Below are 23,833 nucleotides of genomic sequence, written 5' to 3' on the forward strand. Positions count from 1 at the left end.
CTGCTTTAATGGATAGAACTGCATTCGCTTCTGTGGCCTCGTGTCAGCAGCCAGGATGGCCAGGTGTTTAAGGCCACTTTTTTTGGGGGGGGGGAATCTGAGAGTTTAAAACGAGTTTTCTACCCATTCATGGAACCCGCAAAGGGCAATTGAGGGAGCAGCAAGCCTCCTTCCCCTTTAAGGCGCCGAGCGAGGCATAATTAGGCAGCGGCCCCTTTAAAAAAATAATCTTTCTTCCTCCGCGCTTCCCGAGCGCGTCTGGTTGTCCCGCCCCCTTCCTCGTTTCGTGAGCGCCCGCACGACGCATGCGCAGCCCGGGAAGTTCTTTCTGGGTTCTGGTCCACGCGGATTCTCTGCTGCTGCGCCTGGCGAGCGGCGGCGATGGTGAGTTTGTGACGTCACGGGCTGGTTCTGTGACGCAGCTGCAATTGCTTTTTCTCCCCCCTTCTTAAAGCAGGGTGCAGGAGGCAATGGGGTGTGGGGGTATTATTATTATTATTATTCTGCAGTCAGAGAAGCCGCTTGCAAGTCGGGGTCGGTGGGGGAGAGGGCGAACTTTTCCTGCTTTTAATATCTGGACTCAGCAGAGCAGCCTGTGTTTTGGCTAGGAATGCAGGCAGCAGGGTAGCTAAAAAAAAATGCACCTTAAATACTAACAGCGTCGCCATCATCATTAGGATCAATGCTCTTTACGTTCGCTTTTTCATAGTTGAGTTGGAAGCGACCACGAGGGTTACTTACTAGTCCAACGCCCTGCAATGCAGAAATCTTTAGCCCAACGTGGGTCTTGAACCCACAACCCTTATGAGTTAAGAGTCTCATGCACTACCTTAGCTGAATCTCTGTAAGCACCTCCTTAACACTGGCCTTAGACATCAGAGATATGTGTTGCCAGGGTCCACCCTGTTCCTATGACTGTAATCCGTTTTAATTGTTGCTAATTTTAAAAGTGTTGGTAACCCACCTGGGGCCTGCTGGTGTAGGGCGCTAATAAATTTAATAATGGTGGTGATAATAGTAATGTACCATTATTGTTGTTCTGTGTAACACCGTATTAGTGTATGACGACTTGGCAAAGAGCACTGTTTCCTACCCCGAAGGGCTTCTAGCCTAAATTAGAGGCAAGGGAACAGTGGAGCAAAGGGGGAACTGAGTCGTGAATGGGCAGAGGAAAAAAGGATGATGGGTAGTTCATTTACCTGTAGTTGAGCAATTGTTGCCAAAGGGGCTAGAAACCTCTTTTCAGACTTTGGGTCCTATTCCTTTATGGGCCTCTACGCTGACAGGGGCAAGATGGGAGTTGTAGTCCAAAACATTGGGCGCTCCTGTTGGAAGCTGATGTGTATATACACGGTGATGTGTTTGGCACACACTGCTTCCTGCTGAGCAGTGGAATAAAAGTTGTGCGAGGCTGTCGTTGTGTTTCTTAAGCGCAAGGGAGTCTCTGGGTCAGGGGTAGGCAATCTAAGGCCTGGGGGCTGGATGCGGCCCAATCGCCTTCTCATTTTGGCCCGCGGACGTTCCGGGAATCAGCGTGTTTTTACATGAGTAGAATGTGTCCTTTTATTTAAAATGCATCTCAGGGTTATTTGTGGGGCATAGGAATTCGTTCACCCCCCCCCCAAAAAAAAATAGTCTGACCCCCCCCCCCCCAAGGTCTGAGGGACAGTGGTCCAGCCCATGGCTGAAAAAGGTTGCTGGGTGATCTCTTAACATTTGTTTTTCCTTCATTGCAGCTTTTCTACTCATTCTTCAAGTCCCTGGTAGGGAAGGACGTGGTGGTTGAACTGAAGAATGATTTGAGGTACAACTGGGTACAAACACTTCTTGCTCTCCTTGGGAAAAATCCAGGGGCCTTGGTCCCAGATCCCAACCCTTTTCTAAATAAAAAAGTAAAATAAAATAATTTTTATTTCTACTCCGCCACTCTGGGTGGCTTTCAACAGAACATTAAAAACAAAATAAAACTTCGAACATTAAAAAAAACTTCCCTAAACAGGGCTGCCTTCAGATGTAAAAAATAAAATTTATTTCTCAGCCTTTACACTCCTTTCTCCCTCCCCAAAGATCTCATGTGTCCTGGCTGGCTTTTAATTGTGCCTTTCCTGCTTTTTTTTACAGTATATGTGGGACCTTGCACTCTGTGGATCAGGTATGAATTACACCTCAAGCCTATTTCTTCCTTACAGATTATATCCTATGCTAATTCTTAGTGGATCGCGTAGGCGCAGCTTATGGTTAAACTGTGGCACTTGCTCCCATGAGAGGCAGTGATGTCTAGCAACTTGGATGGCTTTAAAAGGGGGGGGGGGGTTGGCAGATTCATGGGAGAAGGCTACTTGCAGCTACTAACTGTGATGACTAGGTTCTGTCTCAAGAGACAGAATTGCAGGTGGGCAAGAGTGCTGTCGCCAGTGTGGTGTAGTGGTTAAGAGCGGTAGACTCATAATCTGGTGAACCGGGTTCGCGTCCCCGCTCCTCCATATGCAGCTACTGGCTGACCTTGGGCTAGTCACACTTCTCTGAAGTCTCTCAGCCCCACTCACCTCACAGAGTGTTTGTTGTGGGGGAGGAAGGGAAAGGAGAATGTGAGCCACTTTGAGACTCCTTCGGGTAGTGATAAAGCGGGATATCAAATCCAAACTCCTCCTCCTCCTCCTCTTCTTCTTCTTCTTCTTCTTCTTCTTCTTCTTCACATTCTCCCCCCCCCCCCGCCCCACAGGAAATGCACAAAAGCACATAGCTGGGCAATTGCAAATTTGCTTGTGCAGTTTTCTGGTTTTGTGCAAATCTGAGGGATCAATATAATGCTGGACTAACTGGGCCACTGGTCTGATCTAGCAGGTTTTGCTTCTGTTATGTTCTAGGTTTTATGAAAAATATGTGCGTTTTGGTTCTCAAAAGGCCTTCCTGTTTGACTGTATGAGAAGAAGAGCTTGGATTTGATATCCCACTGTATGAGGAAAGGGGATATGTGCAAGCAGGACTTACAGAAAGCAGAACGTCTCTTGAGTAGTGCGGTTATAAGGTTTTGTTTATTTTAATTGTGGGGCGTGACAGAGATGTGTGAAATGATGCCTGCCACGAAGAAATTGGACAGGGAGAAGTTTTCCTCCCTCGTAATACTAGAAAACGGGGCCCACCCAGGGGAGCAGAACGTGTTGGAAGACTCAGGACGGGCGAAGGGGGGGAAAAACGCCACAGAGCGTATGCTTGAATTCGCTCCACGTAGAGCAGCGATGGCCACCGACTCAAAAGAGGATTAGGAAAATTCATGGGGAAATAATAATTGTTAATTATCAATCATTCAATTTATTTATTGCATTAGCCCTATGGCCATAGCACATAGTAAAAGTCCAGGCAGTAGCCTGACATGATTATACAACAGATACAGTTAAAACAATTGGAAGTAAAATCGTACTGGATAAAACAAATAAAATAAAAATCGCTAGCGGGCGTGACGACAGTGTCCATGTTGGGAATATACATAAGACTAAGGCTAAGGGAAGTTGGCCAAAAAGGTGGTCCTGAGTTTCTAGGCCTGTAATATGTAGATGGCCACTCCACGTGAAACCAAGGGGTTGGCATCCACCAGTAGATATTTCATGCGGTCATCGTCCCTGGCGATAGTCGGTGGGATTAGAGGGAGAAGCCTTATTGAGGCATATAGTGGGCAGTAGAGGAAGAAGTGAATAAAGTCCTGTATCTTTCCATTGTTGCATGGGCAGAGTCGAAGATCCACAGGGGTACTGGAAAATACACCCTGTAAGAATGCTGTGGGAATGGCATGAAATCGAGCCAGTGTAAAGGCCCTTCTCAGTGTAGGATCCATCAGATCACTCAGATAGTGGGCCAGAGATCTAACTGCCTTCACGCGAGGGAACCACGTGGAGAGTCTGGCCGCATTAGATAGTTCTTGATCAAGGGCAGCGTCCCTAGCAAGAATAATTGTTAATTATATGCTACCTCTCCTGGCCATGTTCTGCGTCCACAGTGGGAGACAGCGCCCCTCTGAATAGCAGTTGCGTGGAAAAGCAAGTGGGGAGAGCGAGCGCTGTTGGGCTCAGATTCTGGTTGGCATCTGGTTGGTCACCGTGACGACAGGATGCTGAAATAGATGCTCCCAACAGGGCTCTGTTCAGTGGAAGCTGACCAGAGGTGTTGATTAAGGTGGATAAACACCAAAGGGGGTATGAACTAGGCCGCTAGGCAGAATGTTTTTGAAGCTTGCTTGCTTAGTTTCCCCACCACCACAACCCTCTCTCTTCTCTGGCTTTGCAGTATCTGAATATCAAACTCACAGACATCAGTGTGACCGACCCAGAGAAATACCCTCACATGGTGAGTGATGGACGTAGGGCAAAAGGGGGGGATTTGGGACGGCTGGTGTGAGAAGTGCAGACAAATGCCAAGGTAGAAATTGGTCTCTCCCTTGCTGGCTTTTAACCTGTAACGCCCCATAACCAGTGCAGGGGTTTTTCTTGGTGGTGGTTGGGGGAGATCCGAGGGACCTTTATGAAACCTTTATGAAAAAATGTTCAGTTTTTCTGAACAAAATAGGAAATTCTTTCCAGTAGCACCTTAGAGACCAACTGAGTTTGTTCTTGGTATGAGCTTTCGTGTGCATGCACACTTCTTCAGATCCTTAAATATAGTGAGGGAGTGGGGAGGGGTATTACTCAGAAGGGTGGTGGGAATGGGTGATCAGCTGATAGGTGTGGGAAACCTGTTGACTACTCTTAACAGCTGCAATTAGTCTTGCAGGGAAAGGCAAGGGGTGAGATAGTTTTTTCAGTTTTTCTGGACTGTAATACTTGCAAAGAGTCTAAAAGTAAACAGGGGTTTAAGGTAACCTTTTTTGGTTCAAGTTGTACAATAGAGAAAGCTGGAAAAGTGGTGACAGCATCACTAAAAAACGGTTTATTTGTTTTAAAAGATCAGCTAATAAGTGAGTCTGGGGCATGTGTTAAATAAAGCCTGTAATAGAGCCTTGCATGATGAGTGCCAGCATTTGTGGCTTCGTCGTTTGGGGCATGCCAATGTCTGCAGTATTGCAAAAATGCACAGAACCAGTAAATCCAGAAATGTACCATTCTATAGTTGGAAGTTTATTATACATTTCAGTGTGGAGCAGACCAGATTTGAGTTATGCAGTTGGAGCGCTTAGTAGATTAGTAAGATGTCCTACTGAAAACGCATCAAAGGGTTTAAAACGTCCTGCTCCAACTTTCCCCAGGCTTACCCTGATTATTTGTTTGTTTTAGAGCAGGGGTAGGCAACCTAAGGCCCGGGGGCCGGACGCGGCCCAATCGCCTTCTAAATCCGGCCTGCGGACAGTCCGGGAATCGGCATGTTTTTACATGAGTAGAATGTGTCCTTTTGTTTAAAATGCATCTCTGGGTTATTTGTGGGGCATAGGAATTCATTCATTCTCCCCCCCCCAAAAAAAATATATAGTCCGGCCCCCCACAAGGTATGAGGGACAGTGGACCGGCCCCCTGCTGAAAAAGTTTGCTGAGCCATTTAAAACCACTTGGCATTTAAAAAAATATCTCAAGGTGGTATCCCAAAATTAAAAGCAAATAATAAAAAAATTAAAACAGCATTATTAAAACAGATAAAATGAGGGATTCAGAAATAGCAAGGTGCGGTCAGAGAAAGCCTGGGCAAAAATAAATATCTGAAGCTGGTAATAGAAGATGCTCCACCTAAGTCTCATTTTAGCCTTCTAGTAACAGTAGTTAATGGGGTTTTTGAAAATGAATGGTGGGGGGAGTTAGTTTCCCACCCCAACCCCCAATCTGGTGCCCTGTCACCTCCCCCCACCTCAAAAAAAAATCTTGCGTGGCATATACCGTATTTTTCGGTCTATAAGGCGCTCCGGACCACTAGACGCACCTGTTTTTTAAAGGAGAAAAACCAGGGAAAAATATTTTCATGGTTTTCCTCCTCTAAAAGGCAGGGAGGGGTGCGCTGGAGGGGGAGCCCTTCACAGCGGCTCATCCCTGCTTGCTTTAAAGGGACATGGGGACGAGGGGAGAACGCTCCGTTTCTCCCCTCGTCCCCATGTCCCTTTAAAGCATGCGGGGATGAGCCTGCTTTTGGCATCGGCGCGCGGGGTGCAGGGTGGTGGAGAAAGCAGCAGCATCCCCGCTGTTTTCTCCACCAACCTCCCTGCCGCTCACCGATCCCAAAAGCAGGCATCGCAGCTGCCTCCCCGCACCTCCCACCGAACGCGGTGGGGGATAGGGAGAGGCAGCAGGAAGCGAAGGGGATGTTGCTGGATCGTGCCCAGCACCTGGCACGACCCAGCAACATCCCCTTCGCTTCCCGGAGGCAGTGGAGATGTTGCTGGATCGTGGCCAGCACCTCCGTTCGCCGAAAGAAGCTTCTTTCGGCGAACGGAGGTGCTGGGCACGATCCAGCAACATCGCCGCTGCCTCTCCCCACCTCCCGTCGAATGCGGCGGGGGGTGGCCGCGGGCGCGAAGCCTTCGCTCCATAAGACGCACAGGGATTTCCCCTTCCTTTTTAGGAGGGGAAAAGTGTGTCTTATGGAGCGTAAAATATGGTATGTGGGTGCTGTCTGGCCACAAGGTCACCCAGTGTGCTTTACAGCTGAGCGGAGGATTTGAACTGTTGCGTCTCCCTAGCCCAGGCCTGGACGCTTCTGATCTCTTCACCCTGTGATGCTTTTCTTCCCCTCCAGTTGTCCGTCAAGAACTGCTTCATCCGCGGCTCGGTCGTCCGCTACGTCCAGCTTCCGGCCGACGAGGTCGACACGCAGCTGTTGCAGGATGCAGCCCGCAAGGAAGCTCTGCAGCAGAAGCAGTGAGGGCGCATCCTGCTTTCAATTTCCCACCACCCCCCCTTCCCCTTTCTGCGCTGCGCGGTTTTCCTGGGAAAGAGTTGAATGAAGATGCGGGAAAGCTAGACCCAGCTTCCATACCTGCTCCCTGTGCCATGGAAGCTGCCACCAATATTCTGTGCGTACACACCCAACCCAACCCAGTCCTGCACCCATTGGGAGGCAGAATCCGTGCCCCAGGTTGGTGCCTGCCTCCTGTGGGTTGGATCCAGACTTACGAGTCACCTTTGCAGAAGGCCCACGGGAATCAATAGGAATTTAGTCGTGGCTTCCTGAAACCCCGTCCGTTTTGGTGGGTCTGCTCCAAGCGCACCTAAACCTGGGTCCGACCCTGCAAGAAGCAACAGATCTGTTTTCTCTTTTTGTTTGAAGTTCAAGGAGGTTGTCTGTACACTCCTGTTCTGTTCCTGCTGGGGGCGCGGAACCCCCTTCTGTAGTAATGGCAGCGGCTTTTCAAAAAAGTAATTATTTTGAGCCAGTAGTTCAGTTTCCCAGTAGCTCCCCTTGCTCCTGCAAATGCTTCTAGTATCCACCTGCTCTACCTGTGGCATTGCTCAGTAGTGGGAAACATTACTTCTTCACAGGGGGGGCTAATATCCCACCATATATCCTTTCCAGGTTCTCCCCCCCCCCCGCCCATTGTGTTTGTCCTTTCTTCATTTGTTCTCCTACCTGTGTTGCCGGTAGAGGCCACGATCCTGTGGGTATTCTGGGTGGTGCAGAAAGGACCTAGAAGCTCCCTAGAGCTTGGAAGTGCCGAATTCCAATTAGGAGTACTGGGGGTGGTTCAGATTCTGCGGCGATGCTCCTTTTGGCCAGCAGAGGGTGTCACAGGGCCAGCCAACTTGGGTCCCCAGCTGCTTTTGGACTACAACTCCCATCATCCCTAGCTAGCAGGACCAGTGGGGAGGGATGACAGGAACTGTAGTCCAAAAACTGCTGGGGACCCAAGTTTGGGAAACCATGCTTTAAAGCAACTTTTGTGTTTGGCCCCCAAAGATGGGACCTGCCCATGTTTGTATTTTCTTGTATTTTGTTTTCCTTGTGACCTTTGTTTGTTTTTGTTTTTTAAGAAGGCAAATTGAAAGAAGAAATTGTATGTAAAGTTGCGGAAGAATAAAAGGTTGCATTTGAAAGATTGTGGTTGTTATGGGCTTGGTCTAGGATAGGGGTAGGCAACCTAAGGCCCATGGGCTGGATGTGGCCCAATCGCCTTTTCAATTTGGCCCGCAGACAGTCCAGGAATCAGTGTGTTTTTACATGAGTAGAATGTGTCCTTTTATTTAAAATGCATCTCTGGGTTATTTGTGGGGCCTGCCTGGTGTTTTTACATGAGTAGAATGTGTGCTTTTATTTAAAAATGCATCTCTGGATTATTTGTGGGGCATAGGAAGTCGTTCACCCCCCCCCCCCAAATATAGTCCAGCCCCTCAGAAAGTCTGAGGGCCGGTAGACCAGCCCATGGCTGAAAAAGGTTGCTGACCCCTGGTCTAGGACATGGAAAAAAACCCACACCCATGGTTCTGTATGAATAATAATAATTATTATTATTTATTATTTATACCCTGCCCATCTGGCTGGGTTTCCCCAGCCACTCTGGGCGGCTTCCAACAGAATATTAAAATACAGTAGTCTATTAAACATTAAAAGCTTCCCTAAACAGGGCTGCCTTCAGATGTCTTCTAAAAGTCTGGCACACACAATAAGGCCATGCACTTAATTTTCCACGCCCTGCAGCCCTTCTCCGGATTATTGGCTTTTAGGACTGCTCTGCCCCTTACTTTTTCCAAATCTGTCTTCGTGCAATGATGGCTAGAGCATTGCTTTCACTTAATCGCACCAATAAATTCACCATGCGTTTTGCAAGTATACAAGTTCTTTCTGCCAATGAAAGCCAGGCAAATAACGCACATTTATATCCTAATGTGTTTCCCGTGTTTATGTAACCTGACTACTGCTGCACAACCCTCTTATCCCTTGACTTAAAGCAACTGTGCAAGAAGGAAGACCGAACACCTGTTTGTCATCATTCTATCCTGTGTGTTGCTTTGTTTGGAATCTAGAATACATATGCAGAATAAGACACAGCCAGGACTTCCAAGAATGGAAGATTCTACTGTGCAGGGAATCCAGCTCACCGGAAAACCATCGCTTAGGAACCTGCCTTGTTGTTGTTCAGTCGTTCAGTCGTGTCCGACTCTTCGTGACCCCATGGACCAGAGCACGCCAGGCACGCCTATCCTTCACTGCCTCTCGCAGTTTGGCCAAACTCATGTTAGTAGCTTCGAGAACACTGTCCAACCATCTCATCCTCTGGCGTCCCCTTCTCCTTGTGCCCTCCATCTTTCCCAACATCAGGGTCTTTTCCAGGGAGTCTTCTCTTCTCATGAGGTGGCCAAAGTACAGGAGCCTGCCTTATGCAGAGTCAAATAACTGGCCAGTCATTGGTAGTTCTTCCTAACTAGCAGCAACTTTCCAGAATTCCAGTTCTCCCCTACTACTAACTGGAGTAGCTGGGAATTGAAACTTCTGCACGCATAGCAGATATTCTGCCGCTGAACTGCAACCCTTCGCCAAAGAAGAACAATCCCTTTCTGTTCACCATTGCCACATCCTGCTTTGCAAACGTGGGTCGGTTTTAGAAACCGGATACCTGCACTCAATGGCCTTGCGCTGTGACCCTCCGAGGCATCCCCATATTCCTCCTTGTGAGCTTATTTTGCGGAGATCTTGAAGGCTGCGAAAAAGAAGTTGGGCAACTTACCAACGCGCCCTGCCGATCCTCTGCATGTAACAAGGAACATGAATACCAGCTTTGGAGATTTGCCGGTTTATTAACTTTTGCTTCCCACTGGCAGTCTGATGACTTTAAAGGATGGATCCTCCTCCTCAGTGACCTCGCTGACCATCCCAGAGGGCTTGTGGTCAAAAGCCAGAAGGCTCGAAACTCTGAACAAGGCACACAGCCAAGGCTACACTACTGTATCCTCCGAAGGCTCAGCAGAAGGGAAAGATGCACAGGGCCCTGGGCATCTGTATTGGAGAGAAGCTAGAGCATTCTGGGGGGTGTTTGTAAAACCATAGGGCAGATGTAGGGCCCTCCAGATATTGCTGACTGCTATCTCCCATCAGCCCTGGCGAACATGATGTCACAGACTGGTTGGATACAGAGGAACGGTGGGGGGCACCAGCTGGGGAACCCCCAAGGGAAGAAGGCTCAGAGCCAGGGGAGAGGTGGTGGGACAATGATGAGTGGTCAGAGAGAGAAGATAGGAGGAGGAGGAGGTGTCTGAAGCTGAAGAGGTAATGGCATAGTGAACTGGGGAGGGGGGGGGGAGTCCATGTCAGAAGTCCAGAATCGGAGGCAGAAGCTGAACCGGAAGAGGGAGGTCAAGCGGCAGAGATGAGTGGTTGGCGAAGAGCCACGGGTGTCTGTGGGTGTTGACCCATGGTGGTCAACAACGCAGCAGCAGAGTCATGGGATAAACAGCTTCCCTGACCAGCTGCGTCACCATAAATGTCCAGTGTGTTTTTGCTGCGCCTTAAATTCCTTCCTTCAAGCAGAGTTTCAGCAACAGCTTCGGCGGAAAACAGCTTCTTGCATCTGTGTTTTCACTCTTGCAATAAATCGGGCAACTCCCGGCTCATTAAACGAAAGATTTATTAAGAGCAGGAAAATGCACTTGGCCAGGCGAGCTTGCTTCCATCCTGGCTGAGAGCTGACAGCAGACTATTTACAACGTCTCACGTCACACAGAGAAATACACATACAAATCCCCGTATGTAGAGACGTCACATTCCTGTGACGCAGGGCGACACTGCTGAGCTTTTAACCCTGTAAAGCTCACACAACCTCACAGTGTCTCCCCCTCCTGGTGCGCAAGCTCCCCTCACCCCTGGTCTCCCAGAACCAGGAGGGGCATGAAGAGGGTGGAGGAGTTAGCTCCACACAGGTGCAGTCTCAAGATTGCTTGGGGAAAACCCTAGAGAGGAGGGGACTTAGGCAGCTGTGGGGACGCAGGGACCTTCAGTCTCGGCAAATGCTTCATGGGGGCAAGACCTGCTGGAGATGAATTGTTGTGCTCATGAGGCCCGACACTCCTGTTTTTGCTAATGAAGGGTTTCAGGCTTCACTTGCCTTTGATGTTGCTCGTGAGAAACTACCAGCTCCAGCGGTGAGCTAAAAGCTGTTTATTAATCATTAAGAGTTACAGAGTGTTGAAATCATGACTGCTCCATTACTTTCAGTTTCCCGGACTGCTATCTTCCCGCGCGCGCCAGCAGAGCCAGCCTCTCGGCCCTCTAATATGACGTCGACGCCTCCGCCTCCCCCTCTGCTCCTCCACTTGTCTGCTATCGACAGTGTGTGACATTTCTCCCTCTTCGGGAGACGTTTCCTGGTGGGGGCTGGTAGAGTCAGATGAATCTGTAGAGATTATGGGCAACTGCTCTCGATATCCAAACAGCTCCCTTTTACTGGCTGAATTGCTATCTTTTCTCTCCTCTTCAGTTTCCCCTTTTCTCTCCCCCCGCTCCTCCTGAGCAATCCCTCTTTCCCTGACAAAGGGTTAACTCCCACTTGCTCAGTGTGATTTATTGCTGGCTCGTTCCTGTCACATGGAGGGCCAAAGGTCCCCCCAGCCCCTCTGCCTGTACTCTAGGCTTGGTTTTTTGTTGTTGCCAAAAACGTTGGCCAGCCCTCCTTTCCGTGTTCCCCCAATGTGCTCACACATCCTCCGTGCTCTTAAGCGCTGGCATGGGTCCTCTCATGGCTAACCAGCTGCGACCGCTGATGGAAGCATTTCCCACAGTGCGCGCAGGCGTAGGGCTTCTCTCCCGTGTGCGTCCTCCTGTGCTTGGCAAGCAGCGAGCTGCGCGCGAAGCTTTTCCCGCAGTCCGAGCAGCGGTACGGCCTCTCCCCGGTGTGGCTGCGGTTGTGCGCCGTCAGCGCCGAGACCTGCTTGAAGCCCTTCCCGCAGGCCAAGCACTTGAAGGGGCTCTCTCCTGTGTGGGTCCTCGCGTGCGCAATCAAGATGGACCTCTGGCTGAAGCTCTTCCCGCAGTCGGCGCACCGGTACGGCTTCTCCCCCGTGTGCGTCCGCTCGTGCACCGTGAGCGTCGACCTCTGGCCGAAGCTCTTCCCGCAGTCGGAGCACTTGTGGGGCCTCTCGCCCGTGTGGGTCCTCTTGTGCGCGATGAGGTGTGACCTGTGCCGGAAGGCGTCCCCACAGTCGGGGCATCCGTACGGCCTGCCTCCCGTGTGGACCGTTCTGTGGGTGATGAGGTTTGAGCGGTGGCTGAAGCCCTTCCCACAAGCCGGGCACTCGTAGGGCTTCTCCCCTGTGTGGCTCCTTTCGTGGATGGTGAGGGTCGACCTCTGGCTGAAGCTTTTCCCGCAGAAAGAGCACGTGCATCGCTTCCCTTCTGGCTGGGAGATTTCGTGCTCTGGCTGTCCGCCACGAAGGCGACTGCCCTCTGCCTCCTCCGAGCATCTTCCTTGCCGTTGCGCAAATGCTGCTTCCTGATCGAGGCCGCAGGAAACATTTCTTTGGCCTCCTCCTGGCAACTTGTGACGTGGTTCTTTATCCTCAATGTGGTTTTGCTCCTCTGCGTGACAATTCCTATCTTCTCCTAGAATTGGGAGAGTTTGTAACGTGAGGGTCATTATTATGATTTGGCCCTGCACTACAGTGAAAGAAAACAAAAACTACACAGCTTTCATGGGGGGACGCTATGCAAAGTGATGTTCCTTCTAACTTGACTTCTCCTCCTTGGTCATGCGTCCACCTGCTTGCTGCCTTTCGTGACTGTTGTGTCTACCCTTTTCTCCTTTGAAAAGTACACAGAGCTGGAGGAGGAAGTGTGGAAGGAAGAGGGATGCTCTTTCCCACTTCCTCTTTCATCTCTATGGGTTGTAACAACCATTAATCCTACCCAGGGTATTAACTAAGTCGGTAATGTCTATGAACATAATGTCTATTAGGTTATGTTTTTTACCTAAGTGTATTAACTTCAATGGGTCTGCTCTGTGTAGCATTGGATACAACCCCCTGGATCCAGCTTTTACCCATAATCCCTTGAAAAAGCCGACTGTGTGTGCTTGCATATGCCTTTTTTCTGCAAGTGGGGGGCTAATCTGGAGGAAGGGGGAAGGTGAATTACCAGAGAAGGGAGCCCCCACAGCACTCAAAAAAGCAGTTTGTGCCCAAGGACCAAATGTTAACACCTGGTTTAGAGTCCCTCACTTTTTGCTTGCACCTCACCACTGCTTCCTGTGTGTGTCTTTAGATGCCCTAACAAAATAAAAAATAAAAAAAATTCCTTCCAGTAGCACCTTAGAGACCAACTAAGTTTGTTATTGGTATGAGCTTTCGTGTGCATGCACACTTCTTCAGATACCATGCCCTGTTTTTCTGCTCGCCGCCTGGAAACAGACGTACAAATACATCGAGCAAACACTTTCAGAATGCCGGTTTCCATATTTTTTTAAACATTTTGATTGAAAACATTACGAGGAAGCTTGTGCCACCTTCACGCGAGCCGCACAGATTTAAAAGAGCGGCCAGGAATCTGAGACATCGAGAACTGAATGACAACCTGAACTGAAGCTCGTTTTCAAGAACTCGAGATAATCCGCTGACCCAGGCACAATAATTCCTCACCTGGGGAGCTGGCATCAACATCAACCTTCTGGCTGAGTTCTCTGCAAGGTGGTCTCTGCCAGGCACCAGATGGAGCATCACTCTCTGCCTCTGCGCAATGTACAGCTGCCACCTGGAATGGCCCTGGCCCCTGAAAAAGCCAAGGAGACCCAGCTGAAGAAGGCATGGGGTCCAAAGCTGAGCAGGGATTTTGCTCCCACATCTCGCCCCCCCCCAAAAACCAGCATCTGGCTCTCTCACCTGAACGTCCTGCCGCCGCCTCAGGAAATCCTCTGCCAGGGACACGGCCTGGGAACAGGTTTGTGGCGAACTATCACCCACCCATTTCTGGAGTTCTTGGGGCAGGATAGACAGAAACTGCTCCAGAATCACCAGCTCCAAGATCTGCTCCTTCGTGTGCCTTTCTGGCTCCAGCCACTGGCGGCAAAGCTGCCAGAGCTGCCCGCAGGCCTCTCGGGGGCCACCAACCTCCCGGTAGTCGAACCGCCTGAAGTGTCGCCGCTTCGCCTCTGCGTCCAAGATGGCGGAGTCCCCCTCCTCCAGGTCTTCCTCTTTCACCCTCATGCCATTTGCCTCGGCTTTGTCTGACCGTTTGGCATCTTTGCCAAGGCCTGGCAGGAACTGGGATAACCCCCCCGCAGCTCCAGGCTCCTCAATGGCGTGGGCTGCTGCTTCAGAGGTGGACAGGAAAGCCTTGGTATCGGCTGGTGCAGTCACCGGCAATTGTGGGCACCTCCATTCTGAACAGGGCAACTCGACCCTTTCGAGAAACTCCTGTAGCTGCTTAGGAGGTTCGTGCTTCATCTCATCCAAAATTGTTATTTCCTTGAAATCCCCGCAACTCCCCACACGGACGGCACAAAGGCTGTTTTCCGCACCGTTCCTTGGCCCAGGGTCTGCAAGCTCCATTTCCTCCATTTTCAATCCTTGCTCAATCGTTACTTGGAGAGGGAGAGCCAGCACTGACACACCTCCCTTTTCAGCAGCCAATTTGTCCCTCCAAAGGGTGGAGGTGGGGAACTTAACTGGCGCTCCAAGTTAAGATGTACAGGCTTGATGAGACGATGGGTGGATTTCTCACCTTTAGTAATTTGTCACAGGTGGAATGCAATATTCCTAGGCTGAGGAGAGGGGCTGTTCCCTGAGGGAAAGATGAGACAATTGCCTGAAATTAGATTACATATATTTATAAAACTTATTACCCACGCTTCACCACAAGTCCCCACGAGTGGGCTAGAGCAACAGACTATATATAGGGGGGGGGGAGAGTGTTATGAAAACAGATAAAACAGATAAAACTAATGCAATAACAAAACAGTTCAAAATGGAACAGTATAAATTCAGCAGAAGAGGTGTGTCCAGCAAAAGAAAAAACCAGAAAAAGTGCCTTGTTTTTTGGCCAGGGTCCACACATGGTAGGCCACTGGAATTTGCAGCTAACCCAACTCTGCCCTTTCAGGGAAGACACAGGTTTCATCGCTTATGTCACACCAAGCACTGGAGTTGCAGGGATGATCCCCAGTCGCAGGGTCAAGGCTTCAGGCATTGTTTCCCAAACTTGGGTCCCCAGCTGTTGTTGGACTACACAACATCCCTACCTAGCAGGACCAGTGTTTGGGGCTCAGAGATAATGAGAGTTGTAGTCCAAAAACTTGGGAGGCCCAAGTTTGAGAAACTCAGGAGTGGAGATGGTCACACCAGAAGTGATAAGGCCATTCATTGCGTTGAGGAAGACTACAGGTCTTACCCTACGTGTGTGTGTGTGTGTGTGTGTGAGAACCTTTCGCAGGCTGCCCTTGCCTCCTGTCCCCAAAGCCTTGCTATAGTCTAGAACCGGGAGTTTGACCAAGGACATATGGGCTCCCAACAACACCAGAAAGGCCAAAGGCTTCCCCGCTTTCTGCTCATCTTGCGCTACTCCAGTCCAGACCCGGTTTTCTGCCCGTCTCGATTTAACCCGCCAGATCCTCCCCCGCCCCCACAAAAAACCTAAGCTGTGAAGATCCATCATCCAGTGCGCATGGGAAATTCAAAGCCCATTTTCCCACGGCGGCGGGAAATTTTCCCACGGCCGGCGGGCGGGTCAGCAAGTGACTTTTCAGAAGCTGCCTCCTCCTGCTGCTGTTTCTGCGCCAGTGGGGCTGCTTGGGGACGAGGGCTTTTGTCCGCGCGTCCCTCATGAAGGACCACCCGCCAAGACGGAGAGGATGGCGGATTCGTGGTCTCCCTCCTCCAGGTGTTTGCTAGACGCCAACTTGCATCCTTGGCCGGGGCTGGTGGGAACCAGGAGCATCCTTGGGAGGGGTGGGGGCTGCAAGGTCGCCATTCCCGGGGCATTGCAAAAAGGGGTTACCAAGCTGCAAGGGGGAGAGGCAGCTGCAAATAAGGGGAAAGGCGGAGGCGACGTACTTCTCAGCCGACGGCTGCCTTACAGCCCGCGCTCCTTGGCATCCGAGCGGCACTAGCTGCCGTCCCGCCAGGAGGGGGCGCTCCACTGCTCGACTTGGAAAAACTGCCGCCTAAGCTAAGGCGACGCTGAGCCAGATGCAGTCTAACTGCCTGCCCGCGTGTACTGCTCTGTTTTTCTAGTTCTACGTTCACGGCGCACTTTCTCTGCGTCACCAGCTGTCCTTTTCCCCCACTATCATTAACAGGGGGAGCGGCTCTACCGGAAGTGCGCGCTGTGTGTCACTCTACCTTGCGCCTTCCACCGGGCTGTTGTGAGCGTGTAGCTATGAGAATAGGGAGGCGGAAGTCTGATTTTAGGGTCCTTTTCCACCGAGGGCTGGCCTCGAAACTGCCTGTGTAAAAACAGGAATGATGCAAGCCGGTTGCAATATATTTACAGTTACAGGTGGGTAGCCGTGTTGGTCTGCCATAGTCAAAACAAAATCGAAAATTCTTTCTAGTAGCACCTTAGAGACCAACTGAGTTTGTTCCTGGTATGAGCTTTCGTGTGCATGCACACTTCTTCGTATCTGAAGAAGTGTGCATGCACACGAAAGCTCATACCGGGAACAAACTCAGTTGGTCTCTAAGGTGCTACTAGAATATATTTACAGTATTTGCTTCATAACATTTATGCACCGCTCAAGCAAGCAAGCAAACCAACAAACCAACAAAGCAGCAACCCTCAGCGAGGTTCACAACAAATATAAAGCAATAAACTCGGAACTTTGCATTAAAAACACACAAAAGTTTAAATGCTAAACACAGGTCATAATGACCTATAGGGTGAAATAGTCCCATATATCCGTGTGTCGTCCACCCCATCACCAGCACACAGCTGCATCTGGGGAGCAATGCTTTAAGGCAGAAGAAGCCTTGTAACTGCTTTGATTAAGAATATATATGTATTAGGAAATTATTTTATTTAGATGTATTGTGTTAAAGTGTTTGTTGTTGATCGTTTGGGGTTTTTGTTGTTGTTGGAACTAATAAAATAAAAAAGGAATATATCCCCTTAACTCATTGCATCTTAGCTTCTTGTGTGGACAATGCACAGGATCATCACCCTGCCCAGCCTAAGCAAGCCCTCCTATGCTGTCCCCTCAAAACACCCCACAACTTAAGATTCAACACTCAACATTTTCCCTTCCACGACTCCCCGCCCCGTTCCCCCCCACCAAATCATTTAGCTTGACGAAGAGTTCTGGAGAACTGAAAAAAAAACTTGCATACTATTCTGTGCTGGCCTAATAATAGTGGCACTACTACTACTACTACTGCAACTGCATAATGCTCTTTCCACATTCATTCATTCTTTTACTTATTTACTCAATACTGTACACCACCCTCCATCTGAAGATATCGGGGGTGGGGTGGGGGGTTAAACAGCATAAAAATACAGAATACGACCACAAAGGACATAATATAAAGAACAAACCAAGCCCATAACCCGTCCCTACCCTCACACCCCACAAAAACATTTAAAAGGACATAGAATGTTAATCCTTCGTAGGAGGAACGCCATCATTTCCTGTGGCAGCACCTGTGGAACTCCCCGCGCCTTGAGACTAAGCAGGCGCGCCTTCGCCACACCCCTTTTCTGCCCCAGCTGAGAATATTCCTGTTTCAGGAGCCTACCCAAGTGCTTAACGGTTGAGATAACTTTAATGTGCTTTAGTGTTTCCTTTCGCATGCGTTATAAAGTGCGGGAATTTTTATGAAGCAAACAAAAGAATCAATCAATAGCGTTCTTATAGGGATTTCGGAATATTTCTTGCAGGGCAATACGCAGGGGTCGAGGGGTGCTGAACTGGGCAAGGGAGACCTCAGATCCTAACAACTGGAAGGGGGCAGAGGTGCGTAACACTCCTCCTCGTTTCCTTCAAAGAAAGAAAGGAAAGAAGCCACCAATTGGGATTTGAAAGCACGGGTATACTGTATTCCTGCATTGCAGGGGGTTCGACTAGATGAGCCTCGGGCCCCTTCCATCGCTGCAAATTCGTGGCGGTGACGCAGGCGTTGCAGCAGACGGCTACAGGCGGGGTCCTTCCGCAATGGGAAAGTAGCACGTGGGGGGAGAAGCTGCAACCGGCTGGACTTGCAGGTAAGAGGAGGACCCCGCCCCCTCCCTTCCCCTGAACCCAGGAGTCCTGCCATGGGGGGCTACCCCACCCCCACCCCAAGAAAAAGACCCTCCAAGCATTTCATTCATTGCCGGAGAGAGACTTACTGCAGATTCTCAGTGCAACCCCTCTTTTTCCCCCTCTAGCACCCCATTTGTCTCCCGCAAAAGCCTGTTCCCAAGTTTGCTGCAGTTTCTGGTTCCCTCCCAAAGAACCCAGAAAATTATTCTTGGATTTCCTCCCGCGATCCTTCCGGAGAAACCAAAGCTGCCGGCTTCTGCCAAGACCCCGCCGCCAGTCACTTCCCTGCCCTCTTCCAGAGAGTCGGTGTGAGCTACATGGACCCAATGGCCTGGCTCAATATAAGGCAGCTTCCTAGGTTCCTGTCCCTCACTTTATTTTTAATTTCGTCAATCAGCCGGTCTCTTTTTCTCTCCCGCTCTGTGCTTATTAAACAAAAACCTGAGCCCCGGTCCAGATTTAAAGAATTAGTTCTTTTTCTCATCTGACCCCCCCACCCCAGTTCACATGCAGATAACTTCTTGTATTTCCGATGTAAACTCCGAGGTCTGCTGTTTGATTGTTCCTATCGAGCTGGCGGGATGCAGATTTAACATCCTTTGCCTCACGCTAGCAGAAAAAGGTCCTTTTGTACTTACACGAGTTAATTCATTTGGATTTTTGACATGTCGTGGTTCCAAGTTCTCGGAGCCTGTGACGTTGAAATGGTTTAAAATAAAACTGGATACATGCCTGTTCTTCAAATTGCACATGGCTTTTTCACCCAACTGTCGTTTGAACCTGTTCCCCCACCCCAGTGCCTGAGGGAGAGCTGAAACAGGCAAATCTGGGAGCCAGGACTCTGTAGTTCTCAGGGTGAGGACTGGAGAGTAGCAATAGTATTAATGGCAGTTTACAACAGGGATGAAACTCCTGAAAGGCAGGATTCCCATAACCTAGAAAGGGTTTGATGGCAACCAGGGCTCTTGCCGATTTATTTATTTATTTATTTAATAAGATTTTTATTTTCTACAGTAAACAATAAACAACACAATAAACAAAAGAAAACACATCAAACACATTAAAGCAACATTAAAAATAACAAAAGAAAAATACATACCTAACAAGAACAGGAACACAAAATAAATCATTATTTACTTCTACTTTCGAATCTTCTTTGGGGGCACTTCCCCCGCTCTCTCGACTGCGTTCAGTACATTGGTAATTTTGTAACTATTTTCTGAAACATTCACCATTATTCTTAATACACTATTAACATACTAGCTAACCATATATAATTCATTTCTTAAACAACATAACCTTAAACATTACTAAACATTCCTAAACCATTTAAACATCACTTCTTATATACTATTTTATATAACATCACCTAGCTAAAGCCATTTAAACAAACTGGTTCTGCTTCAGATATCTAATTTTTCACGATTTTTTAAATAGTCCTTGAATTTCTTCCAATCTTGTTGCACCTTCTCCTCCCTCTGGTCTCGGAGTCGGGCTCTTGCCGATTTAAACTCCTCTCCTCCATATGGTGGTGGAATAATAATAAAAAACACCCATAAAGTTTGCAAGGCCTTTTATACTTAACTCTGTAACATATTGGAGGTTGGAAATCCTGAGGAAAGAGCTGTCTTTTGTTCTAGCCATCTGTGGCATTTGTATATTTGCCCTAAGTAAGTACACTGATGAATCCTTGCTTGCGTGTTGCATCATCATCTCAGGTGGGCAGAAATCAGGTTTGTAGTACCGGCTTTGTTTTTCTGCTAGAACCTCGGGATGTTCCAACTGGAGCCTCAAGCAAAATAATTTTGATTTCAGGGATTTGGTTTGACGTGACAGCACTGAGCTGAACTCAGAGTTCTTTCTCCCTGCCCCCTACTCCCAGTTATCCCCTCCCTCAGCTTCATCCCCTCATCCCCTCATCCCCTCAACAGTATCTTGTCCTTAAATTGTTGTTAAACAGTTAGGAGTTGGAAACCAGTCTACTTCAGATCACTCAGAGATCTAGCAGGAGACCCCAATCTACCTTCTGCCCATCTCTGGCCTACCTTCCTGTAGCGTAAGTTCCTTAGATCTAGTCCTGCCCTCTGCAGGAGCAGAGAACGGCTTCAGCCTCTTCTTCACGACAGCCCTGGTGTATTTTCAAGAGGGCTCTTAACGTCCTCCCTGTTAATGCTTTCCTTGACCTTCCTTTCCAGGTCGCCATGCCAACCCTCTACCTTTCCCCTCATCCGGATAACTTCCAGAATCTGCGGGTGCTCGTTGCGGCCCGCTATGGCCGACATGAGCCCAAGGTGGTCGCTCTGCCTCCTGACAAGGAGCTGGGGAATCCTTCCTTCTCTGTGCCCAAACTCCCAGCTCTGGAGACCCAGGCGGGCGGCGCCTGCGTCTCTGGCGCAGCGGCTGTTTCTTACCTGCTGTGCCCGGATGCCATGAGAGGGCAGAGCCCAGAAGCCAGCGCCCTGGTACGGCAGTGGGTCAGTTTCGCAGACTTGGAGATCGCTCCTGCGGCCTCCGCGGCTGCTTTCTCTGTGCTGGGGGTCTCCAAGCAAAGCAAACAGGTGAGAGGGCAGGCTTAACTCTGCTGTGACGGGGATAGGGTACTGTGTCTAACCCATAGCGTAGTGGTTAATGGAGTGAGCTGTGGGCCAGGAAGAAAGGGCACCGGAGTGGGCAGGGCGGGGAAGGAAGTGTAAAAAAAATAAAAGGCTCTGAAAAATAACTCTCGCTTATTTGAGACAAATGAACAAAACGAAAAGCATAAACATGCATACAAGTGCTGTACACTTTTTCAGCACCTGCCCAAAACGTTGTTTAGACAAGCCTAGCCAGGCATGTAGAAGAAGAAGAGTTTGGATTTGATATCCCGCTTTATCACTACCCGAAGGAGTCTCAAAGCGGCTAACATTCTCCTTTCCCTTCCTCCCCCACAACAAACACTCTGTGAGGTGAGTGGGGCTGAGAGACTTCAGAGAAGTGTGACTAGCCCAAGGTCACCCAGCAGTTGCATGTGGAGGAGTGGAGACGCGAACCTGGTTCCCCAGATTACGAGTCTACTGCTCTTAACCACTACACCACACTGGTATAATGCTGGCTTGTGTTTTAATCTGGTTTCTCGCTTTTCGTTGCTTTTAATTAAAGTTTTTTTGAAAGTTTAAAATAGTTGCGTTTAAGTGCTTCGACTGAAAATTTTATTGCTCTGTTCTTTTCGCAATCTGCTCTAAGGTTTTTCTTTTAACAGTCGTGTGCTATATACGTTTTGTCAAATAAATAAGCAAGCATGCTACGCAGCGGAGCCCCACGTTACTCTGCTCTGTTTTCCCCCCTACTTTCGCAGGATCCAAGGGTCATGGCACCAGCGTGTTTAACGAGACCCTAAACACTGCCCTTTTTAATTCGTTGTTTTTGTTTGATTTTAACTCCCTCCCCCCCCCCCCCCGAATCATCAGCAAGGGCATTTAGTGAGCTAGACCACATACAAGGTGGAAGGGGACACAGTGGCAGGGAGTACTGCCAATGCACCTCAACAGAGCGGGAGGGTCACCTCTAATTCAGGGGGCCCCTTACGCAGAAACGCTCTGCAAGGAGTCCAGGCGGCAGTTATCTTTGAGCATTGCACCACGAGAGGCGGTGGTTTGCGGGTGTGATCACACACTCTTCTCCTGCCCAGGTGACAGACCGCGCTGTGGCAGAGCTCCAGAGTCTCCTTGCGGTGTTGGACGGCCACTTGAAGCTGCGGACATACCTGGTGGGCGAAGCCGTGACGTTGGCCGACGTGACGGTTGCGTCTTCTCTGTTGCTGCCGTATAAATATGTGAGTCCACATCCCTCCCACCCTCTGCTCCAGTGGGGCGTCGGTAGCATGATTTCGCAGCAGTTTCTACTCTTGCAAAAGTAGAATCAGTGGCTCTGCAGATGTTCTGCCTTAACGCTGTTGTTGGTTCCCTGACCTTCTTCTCACCTGTATTCGTAATGGTACAGGTGAAACTCGAAAAATTAGAATATCGTGGAGAGGTTCATTTCTTTCAGTAATTCAACTTAAAAGGTGAAACTAATATATGAGATAGACTCATGACATGCAAAGCGAGATATGTCAAGCCTTTATTTGTTATAATTGTGATGATTATGGTGTACAGCTGATGAGAACCCCAAATTAACAATTTCAACTTTGGGGTTTTCATCAGGGGTTTTTTCTAATTTTTTGAGTTTCACCTGTATATCTCGCTCTCGTGTTCCTCTGCTCATCTCCAAATGATTGTTTTTCCCCCCTCTTCCCGTCCTGATGTTTCGTCTAGGTCTTCGACCAAGCTCTCCGCGCTTCATACACCAACGTCACCCGGTGGTTCCTGACCTGCATCAATCAGCCAGAATTCCAGTTTATCTTGGGTCCGATGAAGCTGTGTGACCAAACACCTGTAGCGGGGACTCTGAAATCAGATCTCGGAGGTAAGATGCTGCTACTTTTGTCCTCGTTCCCAGGTCCTCGTGAATTTGCCGAGGGCAAAGAAACCTCAAGGAAGAACAGAGCTTCAGTCTGTATTGCTTGGGAGAACAGAATGTTGTGGTGGTGGCGACAATTTAATGTTGAACTGGGTAGGCTTTTGGTCTGACCTAGCGAAATAATAATATTATATTTTTTACACCCTGCCCCTTTGACTGGATTTCTCCAGCCACTCTATGCGGCTTCCGACAGAAATGCAAAACATCAAACAGGGCTGCCTTCAGATGTCTTCTAAAAGTCAGATAGTTGTTTATTTCCTTGACATCTGATGGGAAGGCGTTCCACAGGGCGGGCGCCACTAGTGAGAAGGCCCTCTGCCTGGTTCCCTGTAACCTCACTTCTCGTAGTGAGGGAACCGCCAGAAGGCCCTCGGAGCTGGACCTCGGTGTCCGGGCTGAACAATGGGGGTGGAGACGCTCCTTCAGGTATACAGTATAGGACTTTAATGGTTAGCACCAACACTTTGAATTGCGGTCGGAAACGTGTTGTTCATATAGGCACAGGCTTTTTGGCAGCGGCGGGGAGATGTGGGTCTAGTGCAGGGGTGGCGAACCTGCAGCCCTCCCAGTTATTTATCTGGGCTATAATTCCCATCATCCTTGACCATTGGCCATACTGGCTGCAGCTGATGGGAGCTGGGGTCCAACAGCTTCTGGAGCGCTGCAGATTCCCCATCCCATTCTGGAGGGCAGATGGCAACTAAGCAAGGTTTATTCACAAGGCTGCTGCTCGTTGGTTTATTTCCTTTCCTCTTAAGAACCTAAGGCAGAGTTTTCAGGGCCCAAGGAGCTCACAGAGCCGCCCAAAAGCGCATCCCAGCTAAAGAAAGAAGCCAAAAAGAAAGAAAAACTGGAGAAGTTTCTGCAAAAGAAGGGAAAAAGCCAGCAGCAACAACAGCAGCAGGGGGAGGTAAGAGTGAGGGAAGACTTATATATTCCAGAAAAGAAGAAAATAGGATCCGTTTGTGTGAGAGAGATATTTTTCAGTGCTATCTATTCCCCCCCCCCAAAAATAAAGCTTACTGCATGTGGAATGCTAGCGTGTTGGGGATTGAGGATTTCTTGTCTCACCAACATCTGAGCAGATTTGGGAGATGCTCGGGGAAAGGAGTGGGAGACCCTTTTGCATACAATGTTTTTTGTTAAATGCAACCCAATGTTACCGGCTAGCTCATTCGGTAGAGCATGAGACTCTTAAAATACATCTCAAGTCGA

At 49.2% G+C, this 23,833-nt stretch overlaps 3 protein-coding genes across 4 annotated transcripts in view; 2 read left to right on the forward strand and 1 right to left on the reverse strand.

The window, feature by feature from the left end:
* Positions 1 to 333: 333 nt before the first annotated feature.
* Positions 334 to 6,883, forward strand: LSM2 (LSM2 homolog, U6 small nuclear RNA and mRNA degradation associated). Its single transcript, XM_033141609.1, has 5 exons — positions 334 to 384; positions 1,737 to 1,804; positions 2,122 to 2,152; positions 4,282 to 4,341; positions 6,709 to 6,883. Exons 1-5 carry the CDS (start codon positions 382 to 384, stop codon positions 6,832 to 6,834), a joined length of 288 nt encoding a protein of 95 aa, XP_032997500.1. The 5' UTR covers positions 334 to 381; the 3' UTR covers positions 6,835 to 6,883.
* Positions 6,884 to 11,594: 4,711 nt separating this feature from the next.
* LOC117042128 (zinc finger and SCAN domain-containing protein 2-like) lies at positions 11,595 to 16,041 on the reverse strand. 2 transcript variants are annotated; one of them, XM_033141618.1, is made up of 4 exons: positions 15,939 to 16,041; positions 13,770 to 14,670; positions 13,530 to 13,659; positions 11,595 to 12,498 (listed from the first exon to the last, which is right to left on the reverse strand). In XM_033141618.1, the coding sequence occupies exons 2-4, from the start codon at positions 14,445 to 14,447 to the stop codon at positions 11,612 to 11,614; spliced, it is 1,695 nt and encodes a 564-aa protein (XP_032997509.1). In that variant the 5' UTR covers positions 14,448 to 14,670; positions 15,939 to 16,041; the 3' UTR covers positions 11,595 to 11,611. The 2 variants fall into 2 exon arrangements, with proteins under 2 accessions (XP_032997509.1, XP_032997508.1); XM_033141617.1 differs by lacking the exon at positions 15,939 to 16,041 and having other exon boundaries at positions 13,770 to 14,774.
* A 1,939-nt stretch (positions 16,042 to 17,980) lies between these two features.
* VARS1 (valyl-tRNA synthetase 1) overlaps positions 17,981 to 23,833 on the forward strand; it is a 35,799-nt gene continuing 29,946 nt past the window's right edge. The window contains exons 1-5 of the mRNA XM_033141610.1: positions 17,981 to 18,081; positions 20,317 to 20,679; positions 21,789 to 21,932; positions 22,414 to 22,564; positions 23,377 to 23,528. Of these exons, the coding sequence (XP_032997501.1) occupies positions 20,323 to 20,679; positions 21,789 to 21,932; positions 22,414 to 22,564; positions 23,377 to 23,528 (804 nt within the window). The 5' untranslated portion in view covers positions 17,981 to 18,081; positions 20,317 to 20,322. The remainder of the gene's footprint in view (positions 18,082 to 20,316; positions 20,680 to 21,788; positions 21,933 to 22,413; positions 22,565 to 23,376; positions 23,529 to 23,833) is intronic.

Source organism: Lacerta agilis, chromosome 2 (genome assembly GCF_009819535.1).
Source record: "Lacerta agilis isolate rLacAgi1 chromosome 2, rLacAgi1.pri, whole genome shotgun sequence".
Taxonomy (NCBI): Eukaryota; Metazoa; Chordata; class Lepidosauria; order Squamata; family Lacertidae; genus Lacerta; species Lacerta agilis.